This window comes from Eleutherodactylus coqui, chromosome 8, assembly GCF_035609145.1.
Source record: "Eleutherodactylus coqui strain aEleCoq1 chromosome 8, aEleCoq1.hap1, whole genome shotgun sequence".
Lineage (NCBI taxonomy): Eukaryota > Metazoa > Chordata > Amphibia > Anura > Eleutherodactylidae > Eleutherodactylus > Eleutherodactylus coqui.
Genome location: NC_089844.1, coordinates 148354703 through 148371810, shown reverse-complemented (window position 1 = coordinate 148371810; position 17108 = coordinate 148354703). Strand labels below are relative to the sequence as shown.

At 48.1% G+C, this 17108-nt stretch overlaps 1 protein-coding gene across 1 annotated transcript in view; it reads right to left on the bottom strand.

The window, feature by feature from the left end:
* The window catches only part of FLII (FLII actin remodeling protein), a 33916-nt gene that overhangs the window by 10390 nt on the left and 6418 nt on the right, over positions 1-17108 (bottom strand). The window contains exons 2-13 of the mRNA XM_066576666.1: positions 12517-12627; positions 8406-8477; positions 8213-8293; positions 7833-7918; positions 5061-5222; positions 4871-4974; positions 3139-3314; positions 2869-3026; positions 2439-2523; positions 1992-2148; positions 1511-1647; positions 878-1090 (exon numbers count right to left, since the gene is read on the bottom strand). Coding sequence (XP_066432763.1) covers positions 878-1090; positions 1511-1647; positions 1992-2148; positions 2439-2523; positions 2869-3026; positions 3139-3314; positions 4871-4974; positions 5061-5222; positions 7833-7918; positions 8213-8293; positions 8406-8477; positions 12517-12627 — 1542 coding nt within the window. The remainder of the gene's footprint in view (positions 1-877; positions 1091-1510; positions 1648-1991; positions 2149-2438; positions 2524-2868; positions 3027-3138; positions 3315-4870; positions 4975-5060; positions 5223-7832; positions 7919-8212; positions 8294-8405; positions 8478-12516; positions 12628-17108) is intronic.

Below are 17108 nucleotides of genomic sequence, written 5' to 3'. Positions count from 1 at the left end.
GTGCTTGGTATGCACTGAAGTGCCAGCGCCACTCATCCGAGCACCGCTGTCACTTCAACAGATCGACAGGAATCCTGAGCGGCAGACCCCTGTCAATCAACTATTGATGACCAATCCTGAGGATAGGCCATCAACAGGTTAGTGCCTGAAAACGCCTTAAAGTCCAGTGGATGGCGTAAGCACAGGCGCTGCGTCCATGCAACCTGCTGCTGGCTGTAATATACAGCCAACTTTCCACTGCAACAGCCGAGATCAAAATCATCATCTAGGTAGTTTGACAGAGGAAGGGAGCTAACGGTGATGCAATCGGTGCCCTGCTACTTGATCATGGGGCATCAAGGAGTTGCCAGTGCATTTTTAGGCCTTAGAAAAACAAACAAAAAACACTAGGCCTGCCTCAGGTATCTGTCCATCGGCACAGCTTAATAGATTTGCCTGTCGATAATAAACTGACCGTTATAGTGCCTTGGCATACTGAGAATACCCAAGTATAACATAAGGGATCAGAAAACCCCACTGATTTCCTGATTACTTTCGCTTTGATAAGCCGGAGGGGCCAACAGCTGAGAACAGTTGATACAATGTTATCAGCTGTAATCAGCTCTCCACAGGCAGAGCACAGAGTGCGGTCCTGCTTATCAGCTGTTCTGCCAAACTATGGTTTTCAACCAGAACTGAACACAGTCGTTTGGCAGAACACTGAAAGATGGGCACATTTACACCCAACGATTATCGGTCAAAAGATGGCTATTGAGCAATGATCGTTGTGTCTAAATGGGCCTTACGTCTTAGTGGTATGTCAAGAGCATCCCTTCAACATGTGGGGTAGTGAAGATAAGGACATGGTACATAATTACGTAACACAGCATTTCTTCACCTTGAGCACAATGTAACAGTCCGCTTCATAGAACTTCCCATGGAAAGCCTCATCCACCATGATGGGTATAAAGTTTTCGATCTGCCAGACAGTGACACCTGGGATCTGACCTACATCTTCAGTGAAAAACTCTGAATAATCCAAATGCGGCTTTTCCAGGCCCTGATCCCAGCGCCGGGTCTTCAGGTCTGTGTATTTCATGTCACCGTTCTCCTACATGGAAAAGGAAAGAAAAGGACAATAAATCAGCAGAGAGCTAATAAAGTTATCTACAGAACAACATTTATTACACAGCAAATACATAGAACAGTGTATAAAAAAAGCATATGCCACTTTTATTGATATAAAGACATCAAGAAACTCGTCATATGAACGTTAGCAGTAAATACACACCGAGATTTAGAGGGGCTTCTCTGCCAAAATTATTTCCCATATAAACTTAGACTTGTCTGAGTGGCTGGTTGTTAGGGATATGTGGCCTACTGTGTCTCTAGCAATCAGCTGGTCTCGTTGTACTATGGTCTTATACTTAAGGCCCATTTAGACAACGATTATCGCTCAAAAAACATCTTTTTTAAACCATGCCGCTTATTACAGCTCAGAGGTCAGAGGTCAGATGTCAATGAAGCTCACCTGACTCTTCTTGTTCTTCTCTTCAGCCACATCTGACATCCCCTTTAACACCTGCTTGGCCTGGTCATCCTTGGAGGAGTCCTTCAGTCGTCTCAAACGCATCCTCCTTGCTGAGGGATCTTTTGTTACACTTCCAGCTGAAAGTTTGGACACAGACAATAACTTAGAGCCTAGTTCTCATCTGCCTCAGAAGTCCCACCACAAGTGTGGCGCAGTGTTTGGAAGTAAGTAACCATGTTTTTCTAACCCTGGACAACCCCTTTAATGCCACACAGGAAGATACTGACACCATGACTGAAACCCCACAGACTCTATTAGTCATTGTTCTGCTCCTTCAAGGAAGCAGAGCAAAGAAGGTTGTTAACAGTGCTGAGAATGTGACCCAATGCTTTACGCTTTTTACTATGAGCGTCTGTCTACTCTCAGCCTAAAAAAAAAAAACAGGAGATAGGAGTATAAAACACTAAAGCTGGTCACTTACCACCTGCAGCTGCGGCGGCAGCAGCGACAGTGGCCGGGGACGCCCCTGCCAGGCGCAACTGGTTCTGTAAGGAGAAGTCAATGTTGTAGAACTCGGAGGTACGGTCTGCTGGTTTAGGGGGCATCACAAGGTTGGGGTTCTCCCTTACATCCAGGACCTGAAATGTCAGTGATAAGTAAAGCAATAAGTCACAGAGCAGAGGTTTAAAATGAATATACTAACAATAAAAAGACTAGACGAGGGTGGGTAAAAGATGCAAAAAATATAGAACTCACATTAGCTTTCCAGCTCTGTGTATAAATAGCCATAAAATGGCAATAAAATCATATACCTAAAGAGCAAAAACACCAACCCCGCAATATGGTAGGGGGGGTTGATCTAAACAGTCTGGGGGCAGCTGGAGGCAGAAAGAGTAGGTAACAGTAACACGTGGGTGGCGTTACCTACCTCTAACTCTGGCAGGAAGTGGATGGCCTCTGGCAATGTGACCAGACGGTTTTTATTTAGGACCAGCTTCCGCAATTTGCTTGATCTGAAAAGAACAGATAAGATCCATAAACCCTCCACATCAATCTCCCCCAGTTGAGGGCTTTTTACATTGACACACCATTCATATTCTTGCTGGATAGCAGTAATCTGAACGTTAACCATTCAGTGTAAACACGGTCGGCGACTGAACGACAAACAACAATTTGTTTGCTTATCGTTCAGTGTTGGCAGGCAAGAAAATCAAATGAGGGGCAGGCGGTTGGAGCGATTTCCATCCCTCTCCACCTCCATTCACTGAAAGCACAGGAGTGATTATTGCTGGGACGACTGTCGGACGTCCCACGTAAATAGGCCTAGGTCCTGAATCCCCTACAGGCAGCTACATTACCTGCACAGACTCTCAGGGATGAGTTCCAGGTTATTGTTGGATGCCATAAATTCCTCCAGATTGCAGAGTTTGCCTATTCCCGATGGGATCCCATCGAAGTCCAGCTTGTTGGAGTTTAGGTAGAGTTTCTTCAGCTTGGATAACTTGCAGATGGCAGACTGGAACCAAAGTGCAAGCAGAGAATAAGCAGGTCTAACGCATAGAGCAATGGGTGCATACAATACTGACTGCAATATTAATCTGTTCTTATGGTACAGTTATGGTACGTACCGGAAGAGAGGTTAGCTCATTGCGGGAGAGGTTGAGGGTCTCGAGCTGAGTCCACTGATCGATACACAGTGAAAGTTCAGAGATTTGGTTGCTGCTGAGGTTGAGGCGTTTCAAGTTGGCAAGTGTGTACAGGCACTCAGGGACCCGGGTCAGGTCATTCATGGACAAGTCAACGTCTGTAAGGAGTTAAGAGTTCAAAAAATGAGCAGTGGCTAGTAAACTTAAAGGGACCCTGTCAGTAGGTTCACGCTACCTGAACCATGGGTAGTATATATATTGAGGGGATGTATGTTTCGGAACAAACGTTACTTTGAAGACCCGCTCCAAGTCACGAGGCAATGTAGCACCGACCTCTCCCCAACAGGATTGCCTAGACCAGTGATGGCGAAACTTTTAGAGACCGAGTGCCCAAACTGCAACCCAAAACCCACTTATTTATCGCAAAGTGCCAACACGTCAGGGGGCGGGGCTTATCACGATGTACTATTTGACTCCCATCGTTCTAAAAAGGACAAGCCTGCTTCAAAATAGACAGTGTGCAGATTTTGACTGGTTTTTGGATGCGGAAATGCTGCAAAATGTCCTCAGCAGAAATTTCTGTCGCAAATTCTGCAGCATTTCTGTATCCAAAAAGCAGTCAAAATCTGCATGCTGTCTATTTTGAAACAGCCCTGCCCATTTCTGCCGCATGTAAACATACATCAGCAGTTATAGTGACATTCCCCAGAGCAGTCCCTGCGGTAATAGAGACATCCCCCAGAGCGGCAGCGTGATTATAGTGACATCCCACAGCGGCCCCCGCGGTAATAGTGACCCCCCACAGCGGCCCCCAGTATAATAGTGAGATGCTGCAGCGGCCCTGAGTATAATAGTTAGACCCCATAGGAGTCCCGAGTACAATAGTGACATCCCACAGTGGCCCCAGTAATAATTGTGCCCCCACAGCGGCCCCCAGCAGTGACAGTTCCCCCCTGAGGCCCATATACTTACACCCTCATCCTCGTGGAAGCTCCGCTATTCTTCTGCCCGGCGCCGCCAGCAGCGATGATCGCAGGTGCACACTGTGCCGTCAGTGTGTTGCCGGACGCCTCCTCCCCCTGCTCTCACGGAACCTAAGAGGAGACGTCAGGGGAGGGGAAGGCGGAGCCCGGCTTCACACTGACGTCACAGTGTGTGCCGGGATCAGCGCCGCTAGCAGCGCAGTAAGTGAATACCAGCAGAGGGGCCGCGGCCTCTGCTGGTATTGACTACTAACGTGGTGAGCTGCCGGCGACAGCGCGTGCCACAGGTTCGCCACCACTGGCCTAGACTGACAGCTCTCTCTTTGTTTATGTATAAGGAAAGAGCCATCACTCGAGATGATGCAGGCAGAAGAGACCAGCGGCGGCACCACCCCAGTGACTCCGAGCTCTGTTCAGAGCGGATCTTCAAAGTATGATTATTCTAAAAGGCTACAGCCTTTCAGAATAAAACATACATGCCTGCAATGTACATACCTGTCTCGGGTTCATGCTGCCTGTCGTTTAGACAGCATGAACCTAGTGACAGTTACCCTTTAAATAAACGTTCCCACTATAAACATTTATGACTCAACAGATTGCATATCTATTCTATGCAGTAGTGAAGGTCCGCAGGTCTGACCCTCCCAATGCAGGAACCAACTATAGGAAATATTGTAAATAAAGCACGGTGAAGAGGAATTACTGCCTTGTAAATGATAGCAGTCGTTTACCCGCTAAATAAGCAAGGCCTTCCAGGGATGTGGGTAGATTGCTCTGTGTTCGTTGTGTGTTCCTTAAATGCAGTGTCTGCAGGGCGACCATGGCAGGAAGTTGCCTGTTAACAGGATAGAGAATCAGTGGTTATGAAAGGTTACCAGATCAATAGCGTGAGATACAAGAGCATTGAAGGGGCATCCTGACCGGAGCTGGGCGTGCATCAGGGGGTTATTATTGAGGATGAGGGTCTGCAGATGCACCAGTCTTCGCATCTGTGGAGGCAAACTGTCCAGCTTGTTGTCACCGAGATCCAGATACAGCAGGTCAGTCAGATTAATGAACAGCTGATTGGGGATGTTGTCAACACTGTGGAGGAGTAGAACATAAAGACTTCAAGAAACTCGTCATATGAACGTTAGCACTAAATACACAGAGATTTAGAGGGGCTCTCTGCCAAAATTATTTGACATATAAACTTAGTCTTGTCTGACAGGCTGGTTGTTAGGGATATGTGGCCTACTGTGTCTCAACAATCAGCTGGTCTCATTATACTATGGTCTTATACTTAAAGGGGTTGTCCCGCGAAAGCAAGTGTGGTTATACACTTCTGTATGGCCATATTAATGCACTTTGTAATGTACATTGTGCATTAATTATGAGCCATACAGAAGTTATAAGAAATTTTTCACTTACCTGTTCCGTTGCTAGCGTCCTCATCTCCATGGAGCCGTCTAATCGCCAGATTAGACGCGCTTGCGCAGTCCGGGTCTTCTTCTTTTCTGAATGGGGCCGCTCGTGCCGGAGAGCGGCTCCTGGTAGCTCCGCCCCGTGCCGATTCCATCCAATCAGGAGGCTGGAATCGGCAATGGACCGAACAGAAGCCCTGCGGTCCACCGAGGGAGAAGATCCCGGCGGCCATCTTCACAAGGTAAGTAAGAAGTCACCGGAGCGCGGGGATTCAGGTAAGCACTGTCCAGTTCTCTGTTTTAACCCCTGCATCGGGGTTGTCTCGCGCCGAACGGGGGGGCTGTTGAAAAAAAAAAACAAACCCCGTTTCGGAGCGGGACAACCCCTTTAAGGCCCATTTAGACAACGATTATCGCTCAAAAACTATGTTTTGAGCAATAATTGTTGTGTGTAACTACACTGACATTGTGCAGTTTTCGTTACCCCGTCGCTCATCGTCATCTTTCAGCGTGCTGGGAGACAACGATGAGCCTTATCAGGGATTCACAGCGGGATACAGCTGATACTATTGTTTCAGCTGTATCCTGCTCCCTCATAACGGGCTGGGTATGAATAACAGAGCGGTCCAGCTGTGTTCTCCATACCTGGCATGGAGCGCTCGGCTGTATAACAACCCGACGCTCCAAGCAGAGAACAGATAGATGCAGAAGACAAGCAGGGCCACACCGCATGTCTTCTGCATCCTCCGCTCAGAGCGCTTGGCTGTAGAACAGCTGGGCGCTTGGAGCGGGGAAAAAGCTGGATGCAGAAGACACCACTCAGAGTGCAAGGTGATCGCTCAACGTTTAAGTGATCATCTTGCGCTGTAAATGACACAACGATTATCGCTCAATAGATAATTGTTGTGTGTAAATGGGCCTTTAGTCTGGACCCACCCATATATTAGATGTATAGCTGGCTGCGGCTTCACCCATAACAGTTGATCTCGGAGGATTTCTAAAGCTGGTCTAGTTGCAATCTGAAAGGGGTCTGGGGGTTGCCTTCCTCAGTCAACTCTTTAAAAAGAAACACTATGTCACCCCTAAAACAAACCTCACTGGCCAGCGGGGATGACACATCAATCACTTCTTAAACTCTCTTTTACAAATAAACTTATGTACCTCCATAATTAGGTTCCAAAGTTATCCCGCTCGGTATGCAAATCAGTGAAGTCATGTGACCGAGAAGCATCATGCTAAATGGGCTAGACTTGGCACCTCCCCACAAGAATCTTGAAATATTGAAAAAAAAAAAAAAAACCCGCTTCGGCGCGGGACAACCCCTTTAAACTGCGAGGCTCAAACCCAGGCTTTGGTCCTCCGGCACCCCAATCTCGTTGTCACGTGTAGGGAAGTAACGTTGAGCGATGGAAAGATACATTTTAATTTATTGACAGAAGCTTGAATGAACATTTCCTTTTAACAAGATGCACCAAAAAGCTTTGCAGTAAATGGAAGTGCCCGCACCAATTCGAGAAGATCTGTTCTCGCTGCGTGACCCTGACTGTTACCACAGCCTAAGAAAAGCTCTATGACTCATGTCTGTAAACGGGACGGTCACTGTTGGTTCGGCTTATACTAGAAATTCAACTAGGATCTTAACCTCAGCTATAATTATGTATATGTAATACTGTTGTGACAAACGAGTACCATGACGGCTTTGTTCTCTGGTTATGTTTGTTTCTGTTGCAAAAGACAAATAAAGCCCTTTAAAAAAAAAACAAAAAAAACCAACAAACTTTGTAGTAATCAGTAATCTTTACTGCTGATTTACATATGGAGAAGTGGGATAACTGAGGAAACCACAGGGCAGTAAAAGTGATTGATTTTTCATACCCTGCTGGCTAGTGAAGTAAGCCCTAGAAGAGAGATAGGGGTGATAGGTTCCCTTTAAAGGGTAACTACATTTTCAACACATAGTGACACAACAGAAGTTTTGCTGGTTACAGGCCTGGGGGCCGGCACCCTCACCAATGAATAAAACGAAGGGGCAAAAGCATTTATCCAAATGCTGTGCCCCATTGTCTTTGATCAGCAAGTACAGACTCCTATTGAGGATGTACACTGCTCCGAGGAGAGACAGACGGGCACAGCGCTCAGACGAACACTTCTGTTTTAGCAATTGGTGAAGTCTCAGCACCGGGACCTCCTACGATCAAAACTTCACTATGACGACATGTCAGAGGTTTGTTGAAAGTTCAGCTACACTTAATGGGAAATCCCTTCAAGGCAGTGAATAGAGACATCTCACCTGTTATGGCTGAGGTTGAGGACCAGCATGTTTTTAGCATTTTCCAGCTCTCGTGGACACTCCGTCAGCTGGTTATAACTCAGGTCCTGCAAGGCAAAGTGACATTTTTTTTTTTCCTATGAAGTTTTAGCTTAGAGTAATCTAATAACCAGACCGGTAGTAGAAGACTAATTGGAACATTAACATCTGGCTGCTCGACCTTCTGATGGGTGCAAAGGGGGCATGCTTCCCGGCTATGCAACAGACTATCACATACCGCAGCAGGCCGATATATGTGGTGCACTTTTCAGAAGCGCCCCTTACAGTCCAGCAGGAAGCCGGATCTGCAGCAGCCACTTATGTAGTGATGAGCACAGCCCACATCCGTGCCCCATACCTACCAGGACAGACAAGTCATCCAGCTGGAAGATGTCATCCGGGATCCCAGAATTCTTCAGGCTGTTGGCACGAGCTACGATTGCCTGGGAACGAAGAGTAAAGCAACTAATGAGCTAACAGAAAATGAACAACAACGTATATTTGTGCAGCAGAGAAACCAATAAGGATACCAGGGAGAAGGCCAGGGCTACTTACCCGCAGGCAGGGTAGGGACGAGAGCTCCCCATGTAACGTGGTCAGGCTGTTGTGGCTCACTGACAGGTGCTCCTGGAGAAGAGGAATACAGTTTATCAATACACATCAGGACTTAAAGGGACCCCGTCATGGCTGTTTACACATCAAAACAGCTAATCCAGTCATATAACCTAATATAGGGGTAGTCTTTCTGTATTAACGGTTTTTTAAAAAAGTGCCCCGTACCGGTAAACCTCCTGTCCAAAGAGTGTGAGCGCCATATACTAATGAGCTGCCCTGCGTCCGACATCCTATCTCTCCTCCTCCCGAATTGGTGAATACACTTCTTTTTTTCCCCTTTAATACTACTAACTTACATATGGCAAGTCATATTTATATATTAGCAGAACTTTGGTCAGGATGAACTGAAGGAGTACAAACTCTTGATGACAGATTTGCAAAGCAAGGGTTAAAAATGTAAAGGGGTATTCTCGTCCCAGCCCAACATGGCTGTGATGGGAATGCTCACCAGTACTCTGCAGGCAGGGTGGCTCGGAAGTACGGAAACATCAGATCGGTCCGTCTTACCCCGTTTCTCTAACTCCCACAGAGTAAATAGTGGTTATAGAAATAGCATAGCGAGCTACGCCGATTCTGTAACTCATGCCTTCCCGTACTTCGCCATTTCCATGACCCCTATTCACTTCTATAGGACTTATGGAAACAGCTGAATTCTGGAGATACGAGAGGGTGCGGATACGTCTGACTTTTATTTAAGTTATATCCTCATGAAATTCAATCTTTGCACTACTTGGTGAGTCAATTCTGGCCTGATCTCACATGCGAGTCTTATGTTATGCAGGTCTGAAGACAAGATGGCAGCAGATTTCTCTGCAAAGGAGACCAGAGCAGCAATGACGTTTCCGTTCCTAAAAGGGATGTCGGCCAAAGACCTTCTCGGTGACACGGCGCAACCAGCAGGTGACACGGGGCAACCAGCAGGTGACACGGGGCAACCAGCAGGTGACAACTGCACTTTGTACTCCACAGTGAAAAATTAGTTTGTCAAACTTAAAACTGGCCCCCTCAACCCTGATGATGAAGACTGTCCCAGGAGACCTCCGGTGGTGACCGTTCCAGAAACCACAGACGCCATCCATGAAATGATTCTGGAAGACTGACGAATTTCTGCTAAGACGAAAACCGAGCCTCTGAACAATCATGGAGGAAGAGTGGGCTCCATGATTGATGATCATCTGGACATGAGGAAGGCGTCTGCCACGTGGGTCATGACATGTTTGTTAGCAGATCAAAAGCGTGCAGAGTGTAAGCCTCCTGGAGAATTCTGCAGTTTTCGGCGGGGTGCTGATGCTTTCCTATCTCGACTGATGACAACGGATGAGATATGGGTTTTGATGTATGATCCTGAATCAAAAGAATGGAGACACAGTGGCTCCCCTCATACAAAGAGGTTCAAAGCGCAGAAGTTGTCATCCATAGTGATGGCGTCTGTCGTCTGGGATAAACATGGGAGACCATTTATGGACCTTCCAAAGGGGTCTACGATCACAGCTGTGCATCACATAACACTTCCTGATAAAGTGCATTGACGATGTAGAATAGCTGTGAAATGTCATTGCGTTATGTTGTTTGTGGTCAAAGCAGAGGACCTGTTGGCACCCCCTCATAGGTGCAGAACCCTCAGGCTTTTTATGCTACATCCTGGGGGTAAGACATAAAAGTCCCACATAGGAAGACCCCTTTAATTGCTTTCCTTGATTAGCGCACCCTGCCATAATACCTTGACAATTATTCACATACACACATAAGGGTACACTAAAGGCCCATTTAGAAACAACGATTATCGCTCAAAAGAAGTCATTTGAGCGATAATTGTTGTGCCATTTACAGCGCAAGGTGATCGCTCAAACCTTGCGCTGCCAGCGGAGGATGCAGAAGACAAGCGGATCATCCCGGCTCGTTTTCTGCATACAGCCGGTCGCTGCTCGGTGCGCCTGGCTGTTATACAGCCAAGTGCTGGGAGTGGAGGACGCAGAAAACAAGTGGTGTGTCCCCGTTTGTCTTCTGCATCCAGCTGTTTACTGCACGGAGCGCCTGGCTGTTATACAGCCGAGCGCTCCAAATGGGGTATGGAGAACAGAGCTGGACCGCTCTGTGCTCATACCCAGCCTGTTATCAGGGAGCGGGATACAGCTGTAATATGGATATAGTTAGATCTCGAATTTTTAAACGTTTGAGCTCTCATGTCTGATTCTTCTTCAACATGTTTCTCCGCGAATATCACGGATCGTCAGGAAGTCACTGAGCCCACCTAACAGCTCACAAGGATATCTATTCAGCATTATAACCGCCTGTCGTTTCATCAGTTTGTCCTTTAGTAGATTAAATATATGAATGACCATCCAGGACATTATCAGTATAACCGCGCACTGGTAACGCAAACAGATGATAGATTATTAATGGGGATAGAAATATTCTTGGTTTTACAGCTTTTCCCCTCCGTCATCTGTTGGGCCTCGGAGGGGGGTCTTCAGATTATCTCTACGCTCCAGACCAGAAAAGCTCCCCTCCGGCAGTAATCAAGATGGCGGTGGCACACGGCGCCCTGTAGTCGCGTCATCACGCTCTAACACATGATAAAGCGCACTGACGTCAGGAGGGCGCGCTCGGATGATGGATTCCTGGCCAATTAGTGACGTGGGACCGTGTAGAGAGGCGGTATTAGACCTATGTGGGGCTCGGTCACCGCGGCTACTGAAGCAGCAGGTTACGATTATGTGTTTAGCATTTTATCCATATATGACAGTTATGGACTAAATGATAATAATATGGGATGAGTTGCATAGCCCCCCCCCCCCCGCGCCAAAGACCGTTTGAATCACGGAGGTAGATCGCACTGATTAGCTGGAATGGATAGCTGTTAAGATGTAGTTTACATGTATAGTTTGGCCCGGGCTTTGATGACTCTGTACAAGGTACTCCCAGCAGGTGGGGTTTGGCACACTATATAGTCTGGGCTCAGATGAGAGCCCTCACACGGTCTACTATCCAGATTATGGGCTGACTTTTAAAATTTATTTTCTTTTGGTTGCATTTTCCTTTTTTTGGGGAGAGAGGGGAAGGGGGGGGGGGGGGGGTTGGGGGCTCTGAAAGCTACCGTAGTTTAATCTATCCTCCACCATAGGCTAGGTTAGACTCACAAGCAAAAATCTTAGCCAGTGATTGATCTGATCAAGCCGGGTGTCTATGCTTAAGGCCCATTTACACGGCCCGATGATCGCTCAAACTACAGTTTAAGTGACAGCTTTGAGCGATCATTTTGCATGAAGCATTTAACTACTCAGCTACTTAAGAGCAATTAAGTGTGCAAATGAAGCCTTCACTGAATGCAGTTAATAGCCCGAGGGCTCTTATCGGAGCTCAGCTCCTTTGTTTTCCAGCAGGAAACAATGCTATCAGCACTCCCCGTGGGGAACTGCTGACAAGGCTGAAGGACGATTTTTAGGTTGGACTGAACTTAACGATCAGCTAGCAGTGCCCGAAACGTGCACGATGGGCACGCATTTAGACCCAACGATCGCCTTGTAGTGATTTTTTTTAGCGATCATCGTTCCGTGTAAATGGGCCTTTAGTCTGAATGAATGCTAGATAGCATGAGACACCAGGGGCTATTTGATCAGTTTTGATGCAGGGCAGATATCAGCCAAGAGAAATCCATTGCATCTTGATATTTGATCTAGTTTGCAATTCTCTTGTTCTGCCGAGGAGACGGAGGAATATGAGTACTGTGGTATGGGACATGCTGGAGAGGCCCCCCGACAACAGAGCTGCCAGTAATATACAGTGAGAATACCCTGACGGACGTCCTCCGACATCGGAACTATACAGTCTTCAAATCAGAATGTTGGAAGACGTCAGACAGTGGATTGGAAAGGGTTAACACAATAGGATGTAATGGCCTAAGCACGTAGACTGATCTGCAATGTGGAAAGCCGTGTGACCGCCCCTATGGGCACTGGAACGGCTGCCAAACTCTTTACCTACATAGGGGTCAATAACGGAAGAACAGAGAAGGCTTGACGGGGCGGGACAATTCCTTCTCATTGCTTACCAGCTTGTGCAGAGAAGAGAGCTCCTCCGGCAGGTAGCACAGCCCCGTCCGGTTCAGTTTCAGCCATCGCAGGCTGGACATAGACCGCACATGTTCCGGAAAGTATCCGCCCTGAAGAGAGAAAGACAACATGGAGGTCAGAGACTCGGCATCCCCGGAGGTCCGCAATGGAGATATATGCCGATAATGAATGGTAAGGCTGCCTGCACAGTCCCACGAACCAGAATTAGGAAACCAATGATTTCCAATGGGTTTACTCCCATCTGCGATGTGAAAAACAAAAAAAAATAAGTCACAGCATGATCCCATCTTCCTGCGTTTTGCCCATCTTCCTGCGTTTTGCCCATCTTCCTGCGTTTTGCCCATCTCCCAATGTTTCCCTATGGAGCCTCCTTTTTATCGCATCGCAATGCAAGAACTTGTTTGTGTTAACATTAGAAGGTCCTATTGTCCGTCTCACAAGAAAAATCGGAGGAAAGTCGCAAGCAGCAGTGATCTTTTAGTGAAAAAAAGCAGAAATCAGGGGAAAAGATGCGATGTTCTCACTGCCAAATAGAGATCGCCAGCTTGAAGGAGCCCTTAGGCAGAGAGGGCCCTGACTCGCTGTAACAAACCCTCAGCTGTGTGATGGTAGTGGGTGTTAAGCTGAAGTAAAGGCTCCATATAAACAGTTATGATGCAGCTATGCCGTTTACAAGCAGATGATACGCATCACACAGGGGTGAGGTTATGGAGGACCTAAATGACACGGTCTGAGAGTGGGTGCAGCCACCAAAGACAGCCGGCCTGCAGTGTAACAGGTGGGGTGTGCAGGAGCCCCAGATAACCAGCAGTGTACCCCAACCTAGGTCTCTCCAGCTGATGGAAAACTACAACTCCCAGCATGCCCTAACAGCTGAACGCTGTCAGGGCATGCTGGCAGTTGTAGTTTTGCAACAGCTGGAGGGTCACAGATTGGACACAACGGCAGAACAGACTGGCAAAACTGTGCCAAGGAGAAGTGAGCAACTGACGACGTTCATGCCCGGGCATTGGCCACGTGAGTATTCTTGTAAGTAGCTCGGGCATCAGCTGATCGCTGTTATCAGTACATAGAGGTATAGAGGTGCTGCTCAGCAGCCCCCCCCACATGTATAAACAGAGAAGCCATCTGTATGGGCACAGACCATCATCTGAACAGTTGTCCGCTCCCGTGCCAGTGACCCTCTGGCGCATATGAATGGAAGTAATGATGGCAGGTTTAAATGCCATTTGTCTGTCAGCACATGTTATGAAGGGCAGAGAACTGGCTGTGAGCCCTGCGGGCACCGCTGCCCGCCAGACGTCTGTGGACAATGAGCTGCTTGTGAGTCACAGGGGCCCGATGGACACTCCCAGCACTAGTCACCCGTCATTAGTGTCTCACCAGGCCGGATCCTACTAATTATAGGGCCATCCCTCAGACGACCCCTTCTATACCTCCCATCAGGGTAAATGCAGAAGTAGATCAGAGTGAGCTGCTCTCCAACTGCTGCAAAACTACAACTCCCATCAGGCTTTGCAATAGGCTGCCCATACCCTTTACATTCCCTGCAGCATCATGGCTATTACAAATCGGGCGCCCAAACTAAAGCCCTGGTTTGGGGGGGGGGGGGGGGGGGCACGGGCTGATAAATTAAGGATTCGTACAAGGAGGGACAACGATAGGTTATAGGAGCCCAGTACGTCATCCCAGAAGCCAATCCCATAATCCAGCAGGCCCACATCTGCTTTGGGGATTTCTGTATGAATTCCACGTGTCCGTTGCGTTTTTGGAGCAGAAGAAGGAATTAAGCATTTCTGTTTCTTCCACATTGCCTTCAATGGATTTTCAAAAATACACAAACCGCACAGCAGCAGGTCACGCCAATGCCCCCCGATGCCCGACTTGTCTGATGCTTGGCATCACAAGACACAAGCTGCTCTGCAGCCGTAGGCCGGCTCACATGACCGCGCTTACCAGCAGGCTGTGCGCGACCACATAGCACGTACGCAATACTTACTGCGTGACGCCAATCGCCATAGACTACCTTGGCGTGTAAGCGCACATAACACGCAGTAAGATAGCACACGCCGCTAGTTTTCCCTCGTAATACGCGCAGAGAAAGAACACGTTATGAGCGCCGTAAACTAACGGGCCATGGACGTCAGGTTTGTTACATTTGTCCCAACCCACAAGAAAATCGGATGCGCAAAAAAAAAAAAATAATATGCAGTAAACGCGGCCGCTAATGTGCGCTTGCTGTGTATTTATCCTTTTTAATGCTCCCAAAGGTTTGGGCCGTGAATATGGACCAAAAAAAGAACATTCTGTGATGTTTTTCACGCGCTACATCTGCATACACCAATGTAAATCAATGGGTCAGTGTGCGGTCCGTACGGATAAGATTCCCAGGACACCCCCGCCACAACCGTTAGTCGCTGGGCGGCCGGTGACTTCCCTCCCCGTAGGTGCCGTAATTACTGTTTATCTGCGAATTCCATACAATATAATCTCGCTGTCAGAGGCGCAGTCCTGAAGACGTCATCCAGGTTGGACAAATCCTTTGCAATAAAAGCCCCCAAAATGAGCCGATTCCAAGGAGAATAGGGGATGATTTCAACCACTACTGCCATCATCAGGCAGTGGAGAACTACAAATACCAGGATAGAACCATTACTACAGGCTCCAACGGTAGACAGGGGTATTGGGCGTACCCACAGTAATGGCAGCGACCTCTTAGTGTAGTCACTATACTCATACAGCCTGCTACAGAGGAGCTGGGCCCAGGAGCTCACAATCTAATCTCCTCATTGCACTCACTAAGGCCACCCTCACACATGCGTCTTTTCCAGGGTTCATCGCTGTGTGTTCAGCGCAGCGCTAAACGCTGTCCAACTCCGCCATTGGTGGGCTTCTCGGACATCGCTAATACACAGCATTTATCCAGCGCCGTCTGCTCTATTTTCACGCGTTTCTGCGGTTTAAAAGGCAACGTTTACTCATTGAAATGAATGGGGTTCGTGTTCAGCGCTGCGGTCACCGCGTTTTTGACTGCGTTTTTTCAGTTCTGGCATTGGCCGTCTGCAGACGGCCGGGTTGGATCCCGCCGCGAGAATTCTTGCAGCGGGATGTAGACTTGTGCCGCTGCAGAGACCTGCGGCCCACATGCTCCTGGCATCTTCCGTCTCTGCCATGTGCCGGCTGCCGGCCAGCCAACACATGTGCAGAGCGGAGCCGGCCCGTCACTACTGACATTTGTGTGCGGGCCTCTGTGAGATCCACACAGAAATAGATCGTGCCACGATCAGCTTGGCCTCCTATATAACTGTGCTGAAACGCAGTGAGCGCTGTGTTAAAGAACGCAGCATTGTTACAAGCGCCTGTGTGGGAGCGGCGTGAGGGTCCTCTTAGACGAGCCGGCATTGGCACCGGCTGTATGAGTGATGAGAGGGACTGAGTGATTAGTCAACGAGCCGACCATGCCTGCAGAGAACGGACAAAGAGCAAAACGCGAACCGTTCGGTCAGACATTGGCGCTTGTTTAAACTGAATGCTTATCATTCACTTTTGCTCGTTTGAATGATTACTGTTGCGTGTAGAAGGACCTTTAGTGAAGCCGAGTATCTGCAGTATATGCAGAGGGAGGAAACAGGAGCGGCCATACCACAAGCACATACAGGTTAGATTACACCACATTGTGGTGAACGCACGGCAGCAGCTCCTACGTGGCCACAGCGGCCCCCGCAGCTGCCGCCAGCCATCTCCGAGGGGCTAAATATAATGCCGGGGCTGGAGGAGAGCGAACTACAATGAATCATACACCGCTGCGTGTAGGAGAGCCCTTCTGGAGACATGGTGTGGGTGCATACTACATACATGTGTATGTGCTCCGCTACGTGTGGGATATGTTAGATATGTGAGGACGTGTAGAAATACCATTACACATACCGCCAGCATACAGCGGGGTGCAGAGAAAGAAAAACAAAACACACGTTTAGCGCGGCCTCACACGGGCGTATCTGCGAGCATTTCAGAGAGCACAACATTTGCGCACAGAGAACAGAATCCGCTGCTTTCAGTGGGTTCGTTCCCATTTCTTTTCTTGTGAGCGTGAACAATATTACGCAGCGCGCTGCATTTTTTTGCACCCAAGTTCCCCATAGAAGTCTATGGGAGGTGCGAAATACACAGCGCAATCTAATGCAAAAAATAGACCTGGAACTCCTTAGGCTAAACCGCCATTTAAATCACAGCGTGTTCGGCCACCGCGCGATGAACATGCCACGCGTGCGCAAAAAGTACAGTAAAACCCGCCAATATGAGTGCAAAACAAAATACAAGCTCAGCGAGGAACGACAGCTACACGGTCCAAAGGGACCCTTATTGGCAGCCGTGGTTCCATGCACGGCGTTAGATGTAATACTGGTGGCATGACCCAAAACAGAAACCAAGGCGCCAATGCGAACGGGCCGTTACACTGTACACACCAGTATATACTGTATATATGTGTGTCCAGCTGCATTATGAACGGTCTATACGCTCCTCTGCGTGTCGTATGTATATTATTATGAGCTGTACTCACCCCTCCTCT